At 35.6% G+C, this 20,865-nt stretch overlaps 1 protein-coding gene and 1 long non-coding RNA gene across 2 annotated transcripts in view; one reads left to right on the plus strand and one right to left on the minus strand.

Annotated features, from left to right (window-relative positions):
- Nucleotides 1-20,865, plus strand: part of LOC135269892 (uncharacterized) — a 323,864-nt gene that overhangs the window by 114,546 nt on the left and 188,453 nt on the right. The window lies entirely within an intron of this gene.
- TMPRSS11D (transmembrane serine protease 11D) overlaps nt 4,157-20,865 on the minus strand; it is a gene marked incomplete at its 5' end in the record, with an annotated part of 31,361 nt that continues 14,652 nt past the window's right edge. The window contains 5 exons of the mRNA XM_021675438.2: nt 4,157-4,318; nt 8,097-8,239; nt 9,635-9,894; nt 16,110-16,287; nt 18,020-18,058. Of these exons, the coding sequence (XP_021531113.2) occupies nt 4,157-4,318; nt 8,097-8,239; nt 9,635-9,894; nt 16,110-16,287; nt 18,020-18,058 (782 nt within the window). The remainder of the gene's footprint in view (nt 4,319-8,096; nt 8,240-9,634; nt 9,895-16,109; nt 16,288-18,019; nt 18,059-20,865) is intronic.

The raw sequence follows: 20,865 nt of genomic DNA on the forward strand, positions 1-20,865 counted from the left end.
AAATCAATGAATCCAGGAGCTGGTTTTTTGAAAAAATTACCAAAACAGATAGACTCCCAGCTAGATTAATAAAGAAGAAAAGAGATAAGAATCAAATAGATCCAATAAAAAATGATTGAGGGGATATTACCACTGACTATACAGAAATACAAACTACCATCAGAGAGTACTATAAACACCTCTGTGCAAATAAACTAGAAAATCTAGAAGAAATGGATAAATTCCTGGACAAATACACTCTCCCAAGACTAAGCCAGGAAGAAGTCACATCCCAGAATAGACCAATAACAAGTTCTGAAATTGAGGCAGTAATTAATAGCCTACCAACTAAAAAAAAAAAAAAAAAAAAAAAGCTCAGGACTAGATGGATTTACAGCCAAATTCTATCAGAAGTACAAAGAGGAGCTGGTATCATTCCTTCTGAAGCTATTTCAAGCAATTGAAAAGGAAGGACTCCTCCCTAACTCATTTTATGAGGCCAGCATCATTGTGATACCAAAACCTGGCAGAGACACAATAAAAAAAGAAAACTCAGGCCAACATCCCTGATGAACATTGATGTGATAATCCTCAATAAAATATGGCAAATCCAGCAGTACATCACAAAGCCTATCTACCACTGTCAAGTGGGATTCATCCCTGAGATGCAAGGCTGGTTCAACATATATAAATCAATAAATGTAATGCCTCATGTAAACAGAACCAATGACAAAAACCACATGATTATCTCAATAGATGCAGAAAAGGCCTTTGATAAAATTCAACATCCCTTCATGTTAGAAACTCACAATAAACTAGGTATTGATGGAACATATCTAAAAATAATAAGAGCTATTTATGACAAACCCACAGCCGATATCATACTGAATGGACAAAAGCTGAAAGCATCTCCTTTGAAAACTGGCACAAGGCAAGTTTGCTCTCTCTCATCACTCCTATTCAACATAGTATTGGAAGTTCTAGCCAGAGCAGTCAGGCAAGAAAAGACATAAAGAGTATTTAAACAGAAAGAGAGAAAGTCATATTGTCTCTGTTTGCAGATGACATGATTCTATATTTAGAAGTTTAGAAAATCCCATTGTCTCAGCCCCAAAACTCCTTAAGCTGATAAGGAACTTCAGCAAAGTCTCAGGATACAAAAATCAATGTGCAAAAATCACAAGCATTCCTATACACTAACAATAGACATGCAGAGAGCCAAATCATGAGTGAACGCCCATTCACAATTGCTACAAAGAGAATAAAATTCCTAGGAATACAGCTAACAAGGGATGTGAAGGACCTCTTCAAGGAGAACTACAAACCACTTCTCAAGGAAATCAGAGATGACACAAACAAATGGAAAAATATTGCAGCCTCATATTGATTCTCAGGAAGAATCAATATTGTGAAAATGGCCCTACTGCTCAAAGTAATTTATAGATTCAATGCTATTCCCATCAAATTACCATTGACATTCTTCACAAAATTAGAAAAAAACACTTTAAATTTCATATAGAAACAAAAAAGAGCCCATATAGCCAAGACAATCCTAAGCAAAAAGAACAAATCTGGAGGCTACCTGACTTCAAACTATACTACAAGGCTACAGTAACCAAAACAGCATGGTACTGGTACCAAACAGACACACAGACCAAAGGAACAGAACAGATAACTCAGAAATAACGTCACACATCTACAACCATCTGAACTTTGACAAACCTGACAAAAACATGCCATAGGGAAAGGATTCCCTAGTTAATAAATGGTGCTGAGAAAACTGCTAGCCATATGCATACAACTGAAACTGGGCCCCTTTCTTACACCTTATACAAAAATTAACTCAAGATTGATTAAAGATATAAGTGTAAATCCCAAAACCATAAAAACCCTAGAAGAAAACCTAGGCAATACCATTCAGGACATAGGCATGGGCAAAGACTTCATGACAAAAACACCAGAAACAATTGCAACAAAAGCCAAAATTTACAAATGGGATATAATTAAACTAATGAGCTTCTGCACGGAAACAAAACAAAACAAATAAACAAACAAAAATTAGCATCACAGTGAACAGGCAACCTGCAGAATGGGAGAAAGTTTTTGCAATGTATCCACCTGACAAAGATCTAATATCAAGAATCTACAAGGAACTTAACCAAATTTACAAGTAAAAAACAACCCATTAAAAAGTGGGCAGGAAAATGGATTCATTAGTACATAAAAAAAGGAACTCTTAAAATAAATGCTCTCCTAGTTTTCAAATATCTTTTAACAAAATATGCATATTTTGTTAAATAACTTTTTATTGTTTTCAATAAATAGTTGAATTTGCCCTATTTTCTGCTAAATAATTGTCTTCTTTTACATAGCTTTCAATATATAAGAATAAACACAAATATGTCTGCTATTATATGAGGGTACCTGCACACACAAATACACAAACACACCCAAGAACAAAGACTCTCTCCCCTTGTGGCTACTCTAAATTACCAGTTTAATATTGTCTTCATGGGGTGCAACCAAGGAGTGTCAAGCTGGAAGCTTGCCTCAATTACAGCACTTGATTAAAAGGCAGCAGAAAGTGCCAAGGCTTTACTAGAGTATAAGTAGTGGTGCTTTCATTGCAGAACCAATTAAATAAATTGTTTTGAATTGTCCTTCAAAGGTCATAACTTCCATAAATAATTAGGCAGGGAAATTATTTTATTTTAAAAGATTTTATTTGAAATAAAGTATAGCAAAGATTTGTTTGTACATTTCGCCAAGAGTTGGTTACATTTTCAACTCCCTTTCCTTAAAAGTAGATGGCTTTTTCACAATTTGATGTGAAAAATGTAGGCATTTTCACAATTTTACATCAGGAAAAATGCAAGAAGTTTTCAGCAAATGTACGGAGCAGTCCTGATGCCTAGGTGTAGGGAGTTAGCTTCTAGAAGGAGGAAGCCCTGACGCATAGGTGATCATGCATAGGCAAACTTTAGCTTCACTGGGAGCTCATAAAAACTCAGGAATGTTCATGATTCAGACTATATAGATTTCCATGCCATTACATTTTAGTGGATTTAATTTACATTATATTCTTCGGTGGGGGAGGTATGAGATGGGGAGAGAGAGAGAGAAAATGAGAGAGGAAGAGTGAAAAAGATTTTTCTGTCTTCAAGATCATTCTACTGAAATTAAGCTATTAAACCTTTTCCTTTGCAAACCAACTCTTCTCCCTCTTTAAACGTTCAATTCATTACTTAGATTTAGGGATTGAAGACCCTTTTCCTCTCAAAAATGTAACTGCCAGTGATGGAAAGTTTGTAGTGGGAAATTCTTCCTGATGATTAAATCTTTCATTTTAAAAATTATTATTATTTTGTTGTTAGAAAGTACTACATAGTTGTAAAGCACCTGAGAAGGTGGCATAGGTATATTGATTAGCTTCTCTATAAAGTAGATATAGTCTCTCCTTTATGTAGATAAAGGATATTTTTCATGATGAAAAAATCTGTAATTCTTTTGGTTTCAGTTGAGGAATGAACTATTTTAGCTTTTGCCTTAAATAGCTGAAAAGTGTCAGCTATTTCCTATGGGAGCATGCTCTTAAGGAATAATTAAGATTAGGTTATACATATAGTACAACAGTTTCACATTTTCAATTTTAGGACTCATAGTAACTATAAGATATTGACTAACTAAAATTTTAAAATATATATTATTTCTTTTGCTTCATACTGTTCTTTTTGTCTTGAATATTATTCCATCACTTTTTTCCTTTGCCTACTTCCACACTTTGCTTACATATCAGCCTCAGTGAAACCCTCAGAGAAGACCCCTCTGACCTATTAGACCTGTGCAGGTTCCTTTACTATACATGCTCAAGTTGCCTGTTTTTCTCACTACTAGCATTTCGCACAATTGTAATGAAATTGTTAACTTTGTAATTAGTTTAGTGTGTTTCTTCTGTTACACAGCCACTGTACTATATAACATTCATGTAGTTATCTTGAGAAAATATAGAACCTTTAATAATAAAGAAAGATTAAACAGTATTTGTTCAACCATATTTATGTAACAAGATATTAAATTAAGACATTTCTGGTTTCTGTATCAGCTGAAAAGTAATGCTTTGGAATTTAGGACAGGCACACCTGCATACAGACTTTGCAACAGGAATGTACTTGTTGCATTAGATCCCAGTTCGTTGCCTGATCCAGTCAAGGTAGGCGGTCACTCGAGTATACACTCCTGGCTTATCTGGCAGGCCACATTCCTCTCCCCAGCTTACTATCCCCACAAGAAACCAAAGCCGTCGTGAGTCTTCTTGTACTAGCGGGCCACCAGAGTCACCCTGTAAAAAGCAAAATGACTGATTACTTAAGTGCAAAGACAAACCCAAAATATTAAGGAGTTTCTATGGCAGTCAAGGAAGCAGTCACATCCATTATATGAATAAAGCCAGACTATTTCCTTTCGAAATATTATACCAAGTGATGGAAAAATTACTGAAATCCTCAAAGTACCCAAGTTATTCCTTCAGCAAGTCTGAGAAGATGGGAAATACATTTCTCAGATTTCCCTCAGTCACTGCCTGGTTGCTTCCTACTCATCCAGGCTTTCTCTCCTTCAGGAAACCTTCTCTGACCAACCCTTTTCCTTCCCACTCTCACCCTTTCCAGCTTTGGGCTCAGTTGTTCTCCACTGCATCCGTACATCTTGTGTGTGTCTCTGTCATTGCTTCACTATTTTATAAAAGCACATTTGTATGCCTATTTATTTAGTCCCACTTTGTTTTGATATAGCAGCTTCATGTCTCTGAAACACTCACTTGCATTTATGATATTTGTTCAATGTCTGTTTTCCAAGATATATTGTAAAGTCCAAAAGGAAAGAGAATGTACCTATTCTGTACACTGCTGAAACCTAAGCTTCTCATCCTTAGGAGATATTTGTTGAATGAATGAGTTTCTAGAAGTCTCACTTATCTCCCTATCCTTAGCACCTTGCATGATGTCTGATGCATAGAATATCATGAAAAAGTCTTTTGGTGAAAAATTTTATATAGTTATAAGCAAAACACTCCTTATGAGATACTTACCACCCAGTCATAATAATGAACCAACCAACTAATAAATATCTGTGCACATAATAATCTAGTTGGGGAGACAGATTGAGTATATCTTACATTCTGCACAGCGAATTAAGTCTGTGGGTTCTGGAACTAGATAGTCTGGGTTTAAGTCCTTCACTTACCAGCTATGTGACCTTTGGTAAGTTAGTGAATAGCTCTCTTTACCTCAGTTTCCTCATTTGTAAATAATGTTTGTACGAGTTTAAAACTCAAAGCACTTTGAGTACAGCTTAGCATATAGTATAGTCACTACTAAAAAAAGTCAGCTATTATTACCAAGTGTGCTTCTAAATTAGTTCGCTATTTATTTGGCTGCTCTTAGTAGTTAGCTTGTCCATACCTGTTTAATTACTGGTCTAGATGGGGAGAAGGGTCAGTGTGTGAAGCATCAATATGCATAGCAAGTACTTCATGAAGCTGGTTGTCACCTCCTTCTTTTAGATGACATATGTTTCCTTCAGTTAACCAGTTCTCAGTACTTTCTATTATTGTTTTTGTAGTGATTTTTTCTATAGTGAAAAATTATTTTGCATGATGTCTGAGCAAATGTGGGCAAGCAAATGTTAAACCAAAAGGGACTTGTAATTTTTCCATATCTGGCCAGCTTCACTGCCTGACTGCAGACATTTGAATTTGTGTCCTCTCTTCTAGACCATAAATTTGCTGAGTCCAAGGATAGTATTGTGCTAACACATTGTCTAGTGCATAGAAAGTAATTAACATAATTCCTTTGTATTAATGAATGCACAAATGAACAAAAGAATGGATAGAAACAAATAGGATCTTGTAAGCTCTTATGTAAAGTGCTGTGTTTTTTTATTTTCTTGAGGTGTAAACTATGCATTATAATATTTCAGTTAAAAATCAGTGATGTTCAATGAGAACACGTGGACACAGGGAGGGGAGCATCACATACTGGGCTCAGTTGGGGGAGACTAGGGGAGGGATGGTGGGGGGTGGGGAGGGTAGGGAGGGATAACGTGGGGAGAAACACCAGATATAGGTGATAGGGGGATGGAGGCAGCAAACCATCTTGCCATGTATGTACCTATGCAACAATCCTGCATGATCTGTACATGTAGCCCAGAACCTAAAGTACAATTAAAAAAAAAATCAGTGATGCCTAGAGTAGAATACACATGGATGGTATAATGATGAGTTATGGCTTGAACTGGGCTTGAAGGAAGAAAATAATTTGTATGCACAGAAGGACAGAAGGTAAGGGGCATTATAAATGGGAAAATAATGAATAACACCCTTTTAAATCTCATGTTTATTTTTAAGTCTTAATTAATGATCTAACTAGATCTGGAATTGTCAGTGTGGAGGTGTGTTGCTTATTTGATTGACAGAATCTTTGGAAAGCTATCATTAAACTTGAGAATTTGTTGTTTTAGAGCTAGCAGTAAAAGAGAAACAGGAAAGAGAGCAAGAAGGGTTTCCTACCAGAGACATCTCCACCAAAAGGAGATAAAAGACTGGGTAATTAACAGGATCTCGACAATTGAAAAACAAATCTCCACCTACACACAACTTGCAGTTGATAAAAATATTTCATTTTGGGAAAAGTGCTCATGGATTGGGGGCTTTGCATAAATTGTGAGAACTACTTTTTATCTACTTTTTAAAGACCATGAACACTAAATATAAAAGTTAGTGACCTTTTTTATTTGTATTTTTTTAAATTGCATTTTAGGTTTTGAGGCACATGTGAAGAACATGCAAGATTGTTGCATAGGTACACACATGGCAATGTGATGTGCTGCCTTCCTCCCCATCACCTATAGCTAGCATTTCTCCCCATGCTATCTCTCCTCAACTCCCCACCCCCAGCTGTCCCTCCCCTATTTCCCCGCTACAGACCCCAGTGTGTAGTGCTCCCCTCCCTGTGTCCATGTGTTGTTCAACACCCGCCTATGAGTGAGAACATGCAGTGTTTGATTTTCTGTTCTTGTGTCAGTTTGCTGAGAATGATGCCCTTTTGATGTAAAGAATAATTCTTATCTTTCTTTATACAATTCACCCACAAAAATAGTAACAAATTACTCAAGAAAACAGAATGATTTTTTAAAACTCCAGGCTAAAAGAATATTTAATTTCTGACACTCGCTGTTCCTGTTACTATGTGCGGTTGGATTTCCTTAACCTCCATTACCAAATCTCTTTATCTAAAAGCTGGGGATAATCATAATGACACCTAACTTTTTAGGTACTAAGAAAAACCTATTAGAGATATAACCACATCAATTATGTTTAGATAATTTAATTTAAAATTTTAGAATTAAAATTTTATTCTAATTACTATATAGTGAAAATTTTATATTTATTGTTTGTTTTTGTACGTTGGTTAAAAATTATGGGCTAGATCCAAATATAATAGTTATTTCTTTTCTTTTTCATTTGTACTGTTTCATTATTGTAGGAGCTTTTGTCACTCAAATTACTAGGCTTTTTGTATAAATTTTCTATCTTCAAGGTGCTCCAAGAATTATTATTTCTTAAAATTCAATCATTATATATTGATTAATTTTTATAATATAGTGATTAACTTTCTATTTAATCCTTCATAGCAGTTAAAAGGTTGAGGTTAAAGTTGTTGGCACCAGTGACCATGGTTTACATTAACAATGGTAAAATAGATGAGATTTCTTTGTTGCTTAATATGTGCCTGATATAGTTAGTCTTCATTTAATTTTTCTTAGTACCTAAAAAGTTAGGTGCCATTATGATTATCCTCAGATTTTAGATAAAGAGACTTGGTAATAGAGGTAAAGGAATTCAAATAGAAGGCTTTCTAATTCTTGCACTTTGGATGGTTAACTACTCTGTAATTTGGCCTCTCAGAGTTAATGTTTTCATGATAGATAAACTTCATAAAAATTTTTATTTCTAAAATCTAGGTAATAAATTTTAGAGTTGTGTATGTTATCTTTATGTCTATCACATTATCTTATACACTTCGTGAATGATGACATGGACTAGATTGTCTTGAGCTTACCTGGCATGCATCCACTCCACCTTGAGGTAATCCAGCACACAGCATTCCAGACAAGATGGCTCCATTATAACTATATGGTGCATTACATACATCATTACTTATTATTCTGACCTGTCCTTGCCTTAGTTCTGTAACTGTGGGGCCTGTTTGGTATAAAAGTGTGAAAAAAATGAACTTCAAGTTATGTACGTTATTGACCCTATGATACATTTGAGAAGAAATAATGTACTCCAAACATTATTTTATATTCAGCAATGAAGGCTCTTAAAGATTTACTTTGCAGTTTATTCCCAGCAAAAATTCCCCAAGTAGATGAGGATAACCCCTTTCACAGATCAGTGTTTTTTTTCCTTTTTTACTTTAGCTTTGTGACACAGTGCCCCTTAAACCTGTAGAGAAAACAAATTTGCTATCTTAAAATTGACTAAAACCCTTTAAATCATTCACTGACAGATTTTGGATTGGAAGATTACATATTGAATAACCTTTAACCTAGCAGCAAAAGAGAAACCAGTCTAGTTTCAAGGCTAAACAGTCTATTTTATATTGATGTACTCTCAGAATGGCACCACTAGTTTTTCACGACTGGTACAAATTTTATCTATTACACCAAATTACTTTGGGCCACGAGAACACAATGGAACATTTTCTAGGACAATTAAGGCTTTGTATGATTCCTTGGAGAGACTATCTACAACATGGGTAAAAGCTCAGGGAAATTGTCAATGCTACCCTTTCACTCCTTCACTGACACTCTTACTTTCCCTTTGGTTCTAATAGCTCTTGAGCATTGCCCTAATTTTAGTTTCCATTTTATTGATTCAATAAACAAATATAAGCAGTGCTTATGTGCACATAGAGTCTTCGCTGTAGAGGCAGGATTTATTTTATCGCAGAATACTTTCAAGGGCAGTTAATACCTTAAGGGTTATTAAGGCCTCATAGTTGTCTAATATAAATCCTCCCATTGCTTTGGGAGGCCAAGGCAGGAGGATGGCTTGAGGGCAGGAATTCAAGAGCAGCCCTGGCAACATAGCAAGAACCTGTCTATAGAAAAAAAAAAAAACTGGATTTGGTGGCGCACACTTATTTATAGTCCTAGCTACTTGGGAGGCTGAGGCAAGAGGATTACTTAAGGCCAGGAGTTTGAGGGTACAGTGAGCCATGACTGCACGCACCACTGCACTCCAGTCTGAGCAACAGTCTTTGCCTCTAAAAAACAAACAAAATCTCTTTTTGTTGTTTATAGGGAAGCCATTTGAATCTTACGGAATCTCTGGATTATTAAAGAACTCATTTTTTTCATCACTTGCTTTTACATTTTCCTATATTTGAGAACTCCGCATAGTTCCTGGGGCATTGCTTTGCTTTGCTAAGGAAACTCAGGGGTAGCCAGAGCTTGGGCTGAGCAGAATATGGAATGGTTCTGTCTGTAGAAGAACAGAAACTCCTATTCGAGGTGTTTTCTAATTTAAAAAATTACATAATAGCAAATAATAAGACATTTCTATTGTTAATTTTTTTTCTGAGACACTTACCGGAATATTCTCGAGCTCCCCATCCTGTTACATAAGCAGTAGAGCCAGGTGGACTATTCTGGGTAGTGGCTGGGAGACACACACTATGGATATCTTTGGTAAAGGTGACACTGTTCTCAAGTCTCACAAGTGCAATGTCATTTTCATGAGTTGCAGATTTATAATTGTTATGGATTGAAATACTTCTTACTCCCATTTTCAGCTTAGGATCTCTTGTGGAAATACCAAAGGTGGCAGTCCATTGACGAGGATTAGAGTTGCTAAAACAGCATGAAAACATGCTATGTAAGTAGAGAATTTGTGAACATTTCAGATACATAAATTTGTCTTAGCCATCCCATACCACTACCTAGAAACTATTGGGTCTGCATCTCTTTGCTGTATATTCCTGCATTATAAACTAGCAAGTGAGTTTTTCATGGCAGAACAAATGGTCACTTGTCTAAAGAAATGGAGAATATTTTAGAAAACATATATTGGGGTGATATTGGTGTTTTTCTATTCCAATGAAGTTATTCTGATACTTTGATGATAAGTAGCATAACACAAATATTTTTTATTTCTCTTTTGTCTATACCCCCCTTCCTATTTAAGCAACTAAGAAACCTGAAAAAATAAACATTTTAGATTTAACTAATTTCTTTCAACTCCTATCTTTTCTTTAGCCAGGAGCTCCATTTAAATAGTAGTGATGAAGATTTTGTTTTGTGTGTGTGTGTGTGTGTGTGTGTGTGTGTGTACATATATATGCATATGTATGTATGCGGTCTTCAAAAGTTCATGGAAAATGTATATTATAAACAAAACATGGATTTCAAAATTTTTGCATGCAAATAAACTCATACTAACTTGTTATAACATAATGAACAGGATCTAGTTTGAGGCACTAAGAGAAATAAGACACAAATTTGAAAAGAGCTCTTATCAAAGCAACATGAATGCAGCTAAAATTGAAGCAAAAAATCAAATTTTTGGTGAAATTGGAAGAATGGTGAAATTGTTTATGTTTTACGGAAAGTTTATGGGGACAATGTCCCCTTCCCTGAAAAATCACCAGTTTATGAATGGATAATTCATTTTTAGAAGGAAAGAGATGTTGTTGAGGGTGAAGTCTGCAGCAACAGATCATCCACATCAATTTGCTAGGAAAAAATTGCATCTTGTTCATGTCTTAATTAAAGAGGACCAAAATTAGCATTGAGAAACAATATACAACACCATAGACATCTCAACTGGTTCAGCTTACACAATTCTGACTGAAAAATTAAAGTTGAGCAAACTTTCTACTTGATGGGTGCCAAAACTGTTGTGCCCAGATCAGCTGTACACAAGGTCAGAACTTCCAATGGAAATTTTAAACATGTCGGATCAAGATTCTGAATTATTTCTTTGAAGAATTATAACAGAAGATGAAATATGACTTTACCAATACAATCTTGAAGACAAAGCACCATCCAAGCAATGGCTACAAAGAGGTAGAAGCGGTCCAGTCAAAGCAAAACCAGACTAGTCAAGAACAAAAGCCATGACAACAGTTTTCTGAGATGCTGAAGACATTTTGCTTGTTGATTTTCTAGAGCGTCAATGAATAACATCTTCTTCTTGTGAGAATGTTTGACAAAGTTAGCCAAAGCTTAGCAGAAAAAATGTCCAGGAAAGCTCTACCAGAGTTCTTCACCACAACCATGCTTATGCTCATTCCTCTCATCAAATAAGGTTAGTTTTGTGAGAGTTTCCTTAACAGATCATTAGGCATCCACCTTTCAGCCCTGATTTGACTCCTTCTGACTTATTTTTGTTTCCTAATCTTAAAAAAAATATTTAAAGGGCACCCGTTTTTCTTTAGTTAATAACGTAAAAAAGGCTGCATTACCATAAATTCTCAGGACCCTCAGTTATTTAGAGATGGACTATATGGGTGGCATTATTGCTTACAAAAGTGTTTTGAACTTGATGGAGCTTGTGTTGAGAAATAAAGTTTATATTTTTTATTTTATCTTTTAATTTTATTTTCCATAAACTTATTGAAATCCCTCATATATATGTATATGCATGTGTGTACAAGTATATATGTGTCTATATACATAAGGGAAGAGAGAGAGAGAACAGTAGTGTAAAAAAAAAGGAGGACGCCTGTAATCCCAGCACTTTGGGAAACCGAGGCAGGTAGATCATGAGGTCAAGAGATTGAGACCATCCTGGCCAACATGGTGAAATCCTATCTTTACTAAAAACACAAAAATTAGCTGAACCTGGTGGTGTGTGACTGTAGTCCCAGCTACTAGGGAGGCTGAGCAGGAGGATCGCTTAACCTGTGAAGTGGAGGTTGCAGTGAGCTGAGACTGCACCACAGCACTCCAGCCTGGTAACAGAGCAAGACTCCATCTCAAAAATAAATAAATAAATACATACATACATACATACATACATACATACATACATAAATAAATAAAATTAAAAAATAGGATATTACTTTTGTGACCTAAAAAGTGGGACTTTTTGGCTAAACAACAAAAACACAAACTAAAAGGTAAAAAGTGAATGAATTTTATTAAATCAAAATTAGATATACTAAAGACAAATTTACCAGATGGATGAGAAACCATGGGAAAATATGGCAACATTTAATATCTAAAATTTTTATACAATATATTTTAAAAGTCTGTAAACCAGAAATAAATAAGCAGAAAAACCATTATAAAATGGACAAAAATTATTAATGGCAGTTCAAAACAGCTCTTAGATTTATGAAAACATAAACTAATAATCTGAGAAATTGAAATTATAAAAATGATCATCTGATGTACATTTAAAAGACTGATAAAAGAATAATACTAAATGTTGATGTGGAGGGAAATTGGACCTGTTTTCCATTACTGGTAAAGATTTAAGTGTCTGGAAAGCATTCTGGTATATTTAGCAGTCTGCACGTGTGCTTCAGAGGTTCCTGAAGGTTTACAAAAAGATAAGTGTGAATATTTTGTGTATGCTCTTTGTGGCAATGGGAAGTTAGGTCATCCAACCTAATTGGATGAAGGATATATGGTGGCTGCATACCATGGGGTGCTACGCAGCAGTGCATCAGATGAAAATTCCCAGGATTGAGTGAAAACAGTAAGAAACAATGTTAGACTTTTACACAATGCTATGTATTTAAATTTAAGACATATAAATACAAAAAACCAACACTATAGGTTTTGCAGGTATGTGCATATTAAAAGACATGTATATTTCAAATATATTAGTATGAGGCATGTGGGCAGAAGGAGGGCAGTGAAAGTGAAATCTAGGGATGACAGGAGGAAAAAAATAATAAAATGAGAGAAATGCCTTGTACAAACTGATGAAAATAAGGATCTGTGAACTGGAGACCTGATTAACTTAACATTTCTCCTAAGGGTTGAGTAAAAACAAAATGTAACCAAGTAATAACAATTTAGGAGTTTTATGGAGTTTGGATAGTGAAGTTAATACAGAAAATAAAAATTGTATGTCTGAAAATACTTTTATAAGGCACAGTTGTTTGTGTAAGAGTGAATCTGAGTTAAAAGTTTTGAAGAAAAAATACTGAAAAATAGGTTTGATGTGGTGGCTCATGCCTCTATCCCAACACTTTGGGAGGCTGAGACAGCTGGATCATGAGGTGGGTGGATCACGAGGTCAGGAGTTTGAGACCAGTCTGACCAATATGGTGAAAGCCCGTCTTCCTAAAAATTCAAAAATTAGCTGGGTGTGGTGGCAAGCGCCTGTAGTCCCAGCGGCTCCAGAGGCTGAGGCAGGAGAATTTCTTGAACCTGGGAGGTGGAGGTTGCTGTGAGCTGAGATCACACTACCGCACTTCAGCCTGGGCAACAGAGCAAGACTCTTGTCTCAAACGAACAAACAAAGAAGCAAAACAAACCCTTGATTGCATTTATATTCAACTTCTTTTGCTTGGCATCTTTACAGTGAAGATTATGAAGAGTCTCTTCTTTTTTTCTTCCTTTTCTCTCTTCCCTCCCTTTCTTCCTCCCCACTTGTTTATTTTCTTCCTTTCCTTTTCTCCAGCAAGTGAATTAGAGCATGGTTTTGGAACCAGTTACATTTATATTTAAATCTTGGCTGTGCCACATATTAACAGTGTTATTTATGACAAGTTAATTAATAGCTATGGGGTTTATTTACATATAAAATGTGCTTGATGATACCTTCTCACACAATTGCTAAGCATTATTGAGACAAATGTATTATGTCAAGTATAGTGTTTGGCACAAAGTGAACTTTCAATGAAGGTAGCTATTATTTTCATTAATTATACTTCAACAAGCCATTGCTAAGTGTCTACTTTGTATGAGGACAAGTATAAGTCTCCAGGAATAAAAACATAAACATCTATGGTCTCTTTCCTCGAGGAACTCCACACTAGTGGAGGAAACTGACAAGAGGTAAGTCAAATATCACAAATCAAGAGAACAACTGTTAAAAGCAGATAAACACATTTCTGTGGAACCCAATAGAGAGGAAAGAGAGTATCAGGGAAAGCTACATAGAAGAGGTAATAATTCAATAATCCTCTTTTATAAGACCTCATTACTCCTATATACTTTGATATAAGGCTTGTTGTGTCCCAAGCAAATCCTCACTGATGGTTCTCAGTGACAATCAGGTCTTTAAGGAGGGCTTCAATACATAGTTCATGGAGTTTGTTAGCTCTAGTGGGATCAATCATGGTAGTGAATAGAAGGATGTGGAGTAGTAAAATTCAAGGTTACATGGATTCCTTTGGTAATCATTGGCGATATTTATAACTATGGCTTTCATTATAGCGATATCCTTTACTTAGTTTTTGGTGGTTGGACCATAATACGGCTTAGAATTCAGTAAGTTTTCTGCCCCAATCTTGGTGATGCTAAGTGCCTGGTAAGTCCAAGTATTTGAATTCCTGGTTCCCACACTCAAGAGTATAATTGAAATCAATGTGTGTTATTTCTGCTTTTTGGCCTTTCGAGTGGCAATGAAGATTGAAATGTTTTTGTGAATTTTGTCTCTTTGGTTATTTGGGATACAGTAATAAACTTGCCAGTCTACATCAGAAAACTGATAATTCTGGAAGTATCTTTTAAAATTTGTTCATTGCATATAAAAATATTAAGTTATAAGAGAACCATAAGAAAAATTTAAAATAATTTGGGGTTTCCTAAACCTTTAGTTCAGAAACTACCCTAGTCTTTTAAATCTTTCTTCTTTCTTCTTAATTTAACACATACTTTTATAACAGGCACTATACCATGAAGTAGTGCCAATAAATCTAAAAAAGACTACTTAGAAATTGTCAAAAATTCATAAAATTTAAATAGAGATTTGGGAAATATATGAACATTTCAAAAATTAACAGATTGAGCTCATGCTCATAGGTAGGGAAATAAATATAAGAAGAGTCCTGGAGAAGAGAATAATGCTGTTTATCTGAAGCTCGAGGTACATGCTTTGAGAAATAAGACTGGATTGATCTGGCTGTGGAAGGTTGTGTGTGTGTGATAAGCAGGTATGATTTAGAGTAAGAGTCTGAGAAGAAAATTTATATGGTCATGGGCACACAAGTTCAAATCTTCATCATATTTCTGAGTGAACGTTTTGAGTTAAGTTCCCAACAACTGCTGTAGTAACAAGGTAGGTTTGAAACAAACAGATTTAATTATGGCGAACTCTAAAATCCTTCTTTTATGAGTTATGTGAACTTTCCTTTTTACCAATAGGGTAAGTTTATGCAACCTACTCTCCACTGGCAGCATATCACACTAGTGTTGGCATTAGTTTAGTCACCTCAATTAATAATTATTTTAAGTTGCCTAAATTAATTTTATTTTTGCTACTCATTGTAATTGATCATTATTGTTGTGTATTCTAATTCCAACATTAGAGTGTAAGCTCTTTGAAGGCAGAGGCAATAGTTTGTTTATTTTAGTAGCTTCTACAATATATAACACTGTGCTTATACTAGATGCTCAATAATCTTTAAGAATGAATAAATTAATGGGACAGTCTCTAGGTTAGCCATCAGCTTCCATGATATAATGTGCAAATCTTCCACAACATTAAACTAACATTTAACATATGTTTACATTAGTGTCCTCAATGCTACCAGTAACACTAAGACACAGATAATAGTATTGTCCCTTAATTTGGAAAAAAATAAGGCTTATGGAGGTTTAGTAAATTACTTAAGCTTTTATAGCTACAATTTAAAAAACTTCTGTCATATAAATCTTTGTTCTTTACTGTGATAATACACTATCATCTGAAACAGAGAAATAGCACTAAATTAGCATGCTAAAGGGGAAAAAACACTTTTCCCCTCATGAATAGGAAGAGTGTTCTTATTGATTTTTTTGCATTGAATTATTTCTGGCTCAACTCAATCCTAGGGTAGTGGGTGGAGGCTTCATGACCTGTCTATTCTAATTGTTCCCAGAAGGGTAGGTAGCGGTGGCCTCACCTTCTGAAGCAGTGAGCTGCTGTCAGGATCCACGTGTTACTGATCAGGCTGCCTCCACAGCGATGGGCATTATTGAGCCGTAGACTGACTTGCCATGGCCAGCCTCCCTCTTCAGCCTCAGTGCCTCCAATGATTCTCTGCTCCGACAATGTTAGTAGGTCTGGACCGGCCCCACATTCTAATGAGAAAAGAGCATTAATGTGCTAGGAAGATCATGATTCCTTTATATTTGGAATAAGCTGTAGAGTTTTTCCATAATTTATGACTTTTATGCCTTACACATTCTTCCTCATGACACACTGGACTTTCCAAAAAGTAGATCAACATATTTTCACACTTCATATGCGACTACTATTACCTATAGATGGCATTTTAGAGAATATTTCTGAATTTAGTTGGCATATGGGCTTCAAATTTTAAAAAGCTTCAGAGTTCTCTGCAATTCCCCATGAGTTGAAGTTAAGATAGGTCAATATTGGATGTGCCAGCTCAGGCCACAGACTCCTGGGAAGTTTTGTTTTTCTTTGTCTTGCTATGCACAATGTGGTCTGTGGGCTTGCAGCATGGACATCCCCTGGAAACTTATTAGAAGTGCTGATTCTCAGACCCACACCATGGGACAAATCTAAAGCTGCATTTTGATGTGAGGTTCATGCACACATTGAAGTTGGAGGTAAATGGGTCTCATCCAAAAGATTCTTTAGTGGTACTGCAGTTCATCTTGTAGAATCCAGTCCACCTCCAAGACTGATGCTGTATTACCAAATGTGCTCTCAAAAAGGAGTTGCTATAGGTCCACAGAATATTCTTGAGGGTGACAGAAGATTTCTAGTATCTAGATAAAGTTTATTTAAATGTCTTCAGAGAGTCCGTGAGCACTCTACTGGCCAGAGCTGAAATGGGCTGGAGTAGGCTGATTACCTAATTCCTTTCAACTCCCATTCCCATGATTTTCTTATCTTGTGTGATCTATTACTAAGAAATTAAAGATAAATCACACAGCTATTGCTGGGCTGGCTTTGAAGTAGTGCCCTGCTTTAATAGCACAACCACCCAAAGGCTTTTTTTTTCCACTAGCAAATTTCCTGGATAAAGGAGGAATATGTTTCCATTAAGATATACTTATGTTCTTTTGTGGGATCTCACAAACAAATACCCTAGTAAATTACTAATCACACTTTCATAAACAAGAAGCATGAATTAAATATGTAGTGAAACCGAAAAACACCCATAAGACTAGCATCACTTTGTAAAATCACTTAAGTGCCTGAGATAGGCCAGCTAACAGGTACATTGAACTAATTTTTAACTACATTCTTTTGGCCAGAGAAGTAAGTTGCTGTTTTCTAGGGATCACATTTCTGCTATGCTAGCACGAGAATACATAGGATGTTGTTGAAAAGTAGTGACTTTTCCTTCAAAAAGTAGTGACTTTTCCTTCAGGTTATAGACCCAAAGCTGAGAAGACTTTTGATAGTTCTTTTTGTTGTACTTTGTGATTAACCTGAATCCACAACAAAGCAAGCTACTCTGGTAGTTAGGAGAAGCTACATAAATGGTGTCATCAAACATAATTTGTAAGTCTACAGAAATGCCACCTCAGAAACAGGGCAGTAAAAGCTTCTCAAAGCTGCAAAGGAAATTTTCATGAGGCCAGTTCTGAGTACAGGGTGGGTAGTACTCCGCTGCAACTTCTTCCTTTTTCAAAAAGGAAAGGGGAAACCTAAAATCCATTCCATGGACCACTTGGGATCAGCACTGTCTTGTTTCAATAAAAATCCACCTGAGTGAACTAAGAACAAAGATATCAACTTGATAGGTGCTGCCTTGGCCAAAAGTACACAAAAGACTTGTGCTTTTACTCTTTATGTTTTGGCAAACTATAATTAAAAAATAATTTAAAAACTTACCTCTTATAACTAGATCTGCTGTAGCCTCACTAGTAATCGCTAGTATTAAAAAAAAAGAATGAGAATAAGATAAATACAATAAAGGCTGTATATCATTTCACCATGATTTCTTAAAGTTCAGTACTCAGACAACAAGAAGCAGAATTACTTGGGGGGTGAGGGGGATTCTTTAAAATGCCGATTCCTAGGCTCCATTTCAGATCTGCTGAAACAATCTCTAACTTATCGGCCCCACAAATCTCTTTGTTTACAACCTTTTCCAATTTGTTGCTATGCATATTAAAGTTTGCACTTTAATTTCTCATTAAATACTTAGTAGATATCTCTTCTTTCAAGTTATTCAATTTAGATGAGAAAACAGAAACATAAGCAAGTCATTGAGATGCAATGTGATAAATGCTATAAGGGAAGTTAATTTATCATGTGCTCAAATATATGTATATTACTCTAATGATACCATTCTATAATAAGAGCTGCAGATTTAACTGTGAGCAAAATGTAAAAGACCTCCCTCACATAATTTACAGATAGAAATTAATCAAGCAATCATTCAAATAAATGTAAGTGCCAAGTAGAGAAGAAAAAAGGGAGTAAGTAATGTAAATTATATGAAGGAGATAACATTTGAGCTAGAGGAAATAGCATTTGCGCTGTATTTTGAAGATCTGAAAGGAATTTTTCAGGCACACAAGAGGAGAAGAGAGATTCCAGATGGAAGATATAGTGGGCACAAATGCTTGGAGGTGTGAGACGTTTGTGGAGCAATAAAGTAAGGAGAGCTAGTGCATGTGTTGTGTTTAGGGAAATGGAGGGTGAGCCTGGAAAGGAAAATATGTCAGTATCAGACAGTAAGGGTCTATTTCAATTTAAGATCTTCATACAAGACAGTTTTCTCTGCATGTCCAACAGCCATCTCAAACTCAATGTGACCAGATTTTATCCAAAATTTGCTACTTTTACTTCCTTTTAGTAAAATGACAGCACTTCCATCTAGAAATCTGAAATTGTCTCAAACTCCTCCTTTCTCATCATTTCCACATCTTATGATCTCCAGGTTCTGTACCTCTATCTTTTGAATTAGCCCCATCCTCCTCATTCCTTTTGCTACTACTTTAGTTCATGCTTTCATCATTTGACATCAGTACAGTTACTATAACTTTCTAACTGAATTCCTTGCCACCACTTTTGCTCCTTTTCAGTTTATCCACCTCTACCTTACCAGACCGATTTTTAAAAAATATTATGTTAAATCATATCCTTCCTTGATTGAAATATTTAATTGAGAAATTAGTCTTTTTTTATTTCCTGCAAGATAAATTAAAACTTCTTAAGACAGATTTTCATGGTCTCTCAAAACAATTTATGCAAAGTTATTTCCCACTAAAAGTTTCACAAGGTTTGGGTATCACATTTGTTTTGCAAGCATCAGTAGAAGCAAATCATACTTTTGGAGACAGAAATTTTTAAAAAGCTGGCCATTCTTAATTTTTTTGAACAAGACAGACTGAAAGTTTGAATCCTAACTGCCCCACATATTGCTTGTGTCAGCCTGGGCAAATTATCTTTTCTAAAAGGGACAATAAAACTATCTATGGGATATGGTTGTAAGGATTAATCAAGAAAAAAATTCATATAAGGCATTAAAGCCATGCCTAAAGAATAGTAAGTGCTCATTAAATAAGTGATGATGATTATGTGAATGATGAACACTAATCAGTCATTCTAGCAGGCCCCTTTCTTCATTGTTCTGTCAAAGCATCCGGTACAGACTTATTTTCCTTTTTTCATGCTTTCCATTTCTGGCAAATTTATTTCTCTCATCTTAAAATATGGAAATCCTACCCATATTTCAAAGTCCAGTCTCCTTCAGGAAGCTTTTGCTAGATATCCCAAGCAAGCTGGTCTCTTTCTTTCCTGGATTCCTGCAGCCATCATTGCCTGGGTTCACACTGGGCATTTGATCATATTCTATCTGGATTTCAATACTCTTGTGTTGGAATATCTTTCCTTTCAACTAGATTATGAGCTCTGGAGGTGGAAACTGCTATGATGTTACCATTGTATCACCACATTGTCTAGTATAATGCTAAATAAATAAACACTTGGGAAGGGCTTTTGGGAGAATTCCTTAATGTGTAGAAGCAGAGGTAATATTCAACTACCTAACAAACTGCAGTGTGTGAGCATTGGCTAGTCATAAAAGATGCAATCAGGTCATGGAGTTGGAGCAGTGTCTTAGAGTTCCTTGCTTTGCTAAGCATAACTCTTTAGCTGTAGGGGATGGGGTGGCTGAATTTGAAGCATCTTGGAAGACAACTTTATGGGCCTAATGCAATAATTATTTACCAACAAATAACAAAGCATTTCAATATTTAATAGTTAGTGCATCTATAACTGGTACCTACCAGTCTAGTGTGGGAATCATCAAAATCCTTTTAATCCTGAGCTCATAGTGAACAAATCATGGCTTATTAAACTAGCAGAACATGACAAACTTGGAGAAATGTCCTTAAATTCTATGCATATATTTTTTCTTTCAGTCATACAAGAATTATTTATTGAATATGTGTTATATGATGGAGACTGGGTGGCAGGAGGGTAGTAGGATGAAGAAAGTAGACTGATTCTTGCTTTTAGGAAGATTACAGTGTAGGATGAAGCCAAACAACAGAAAAATTACACAAATAACTTTGTAATTTCAGTTGTGATAAATGTTAGAAAGAAAAGTGAAGAAGCCTCTGAGAGGTATCATTAATTAAAATTTTCCCTGTCTTTGAGCATCTGTGTACCCTTCCTATGGCATATCCACAAGTGACATCTGACAGTAACATCACTCATAAGGAGTG

The sequence above is a fragment of the Aotus nancymaae genome, unplaced genomic scaffold (genome assembly GCF_030222135.1).
Source record: "Aotus nancymaae isolate 86718 unplaced genomic scaffold, 86718_ANA_hifiasm-v0.15.2.pri h1tg000006l, whole genome shotgun sequence".
In the NCBI taxonomy this organism is placed as follows: Eukaryota; Metazoa; Chordata; class Mammalia; order Primates; family Aotidae; genus Aotus; species Aotus nancymaae.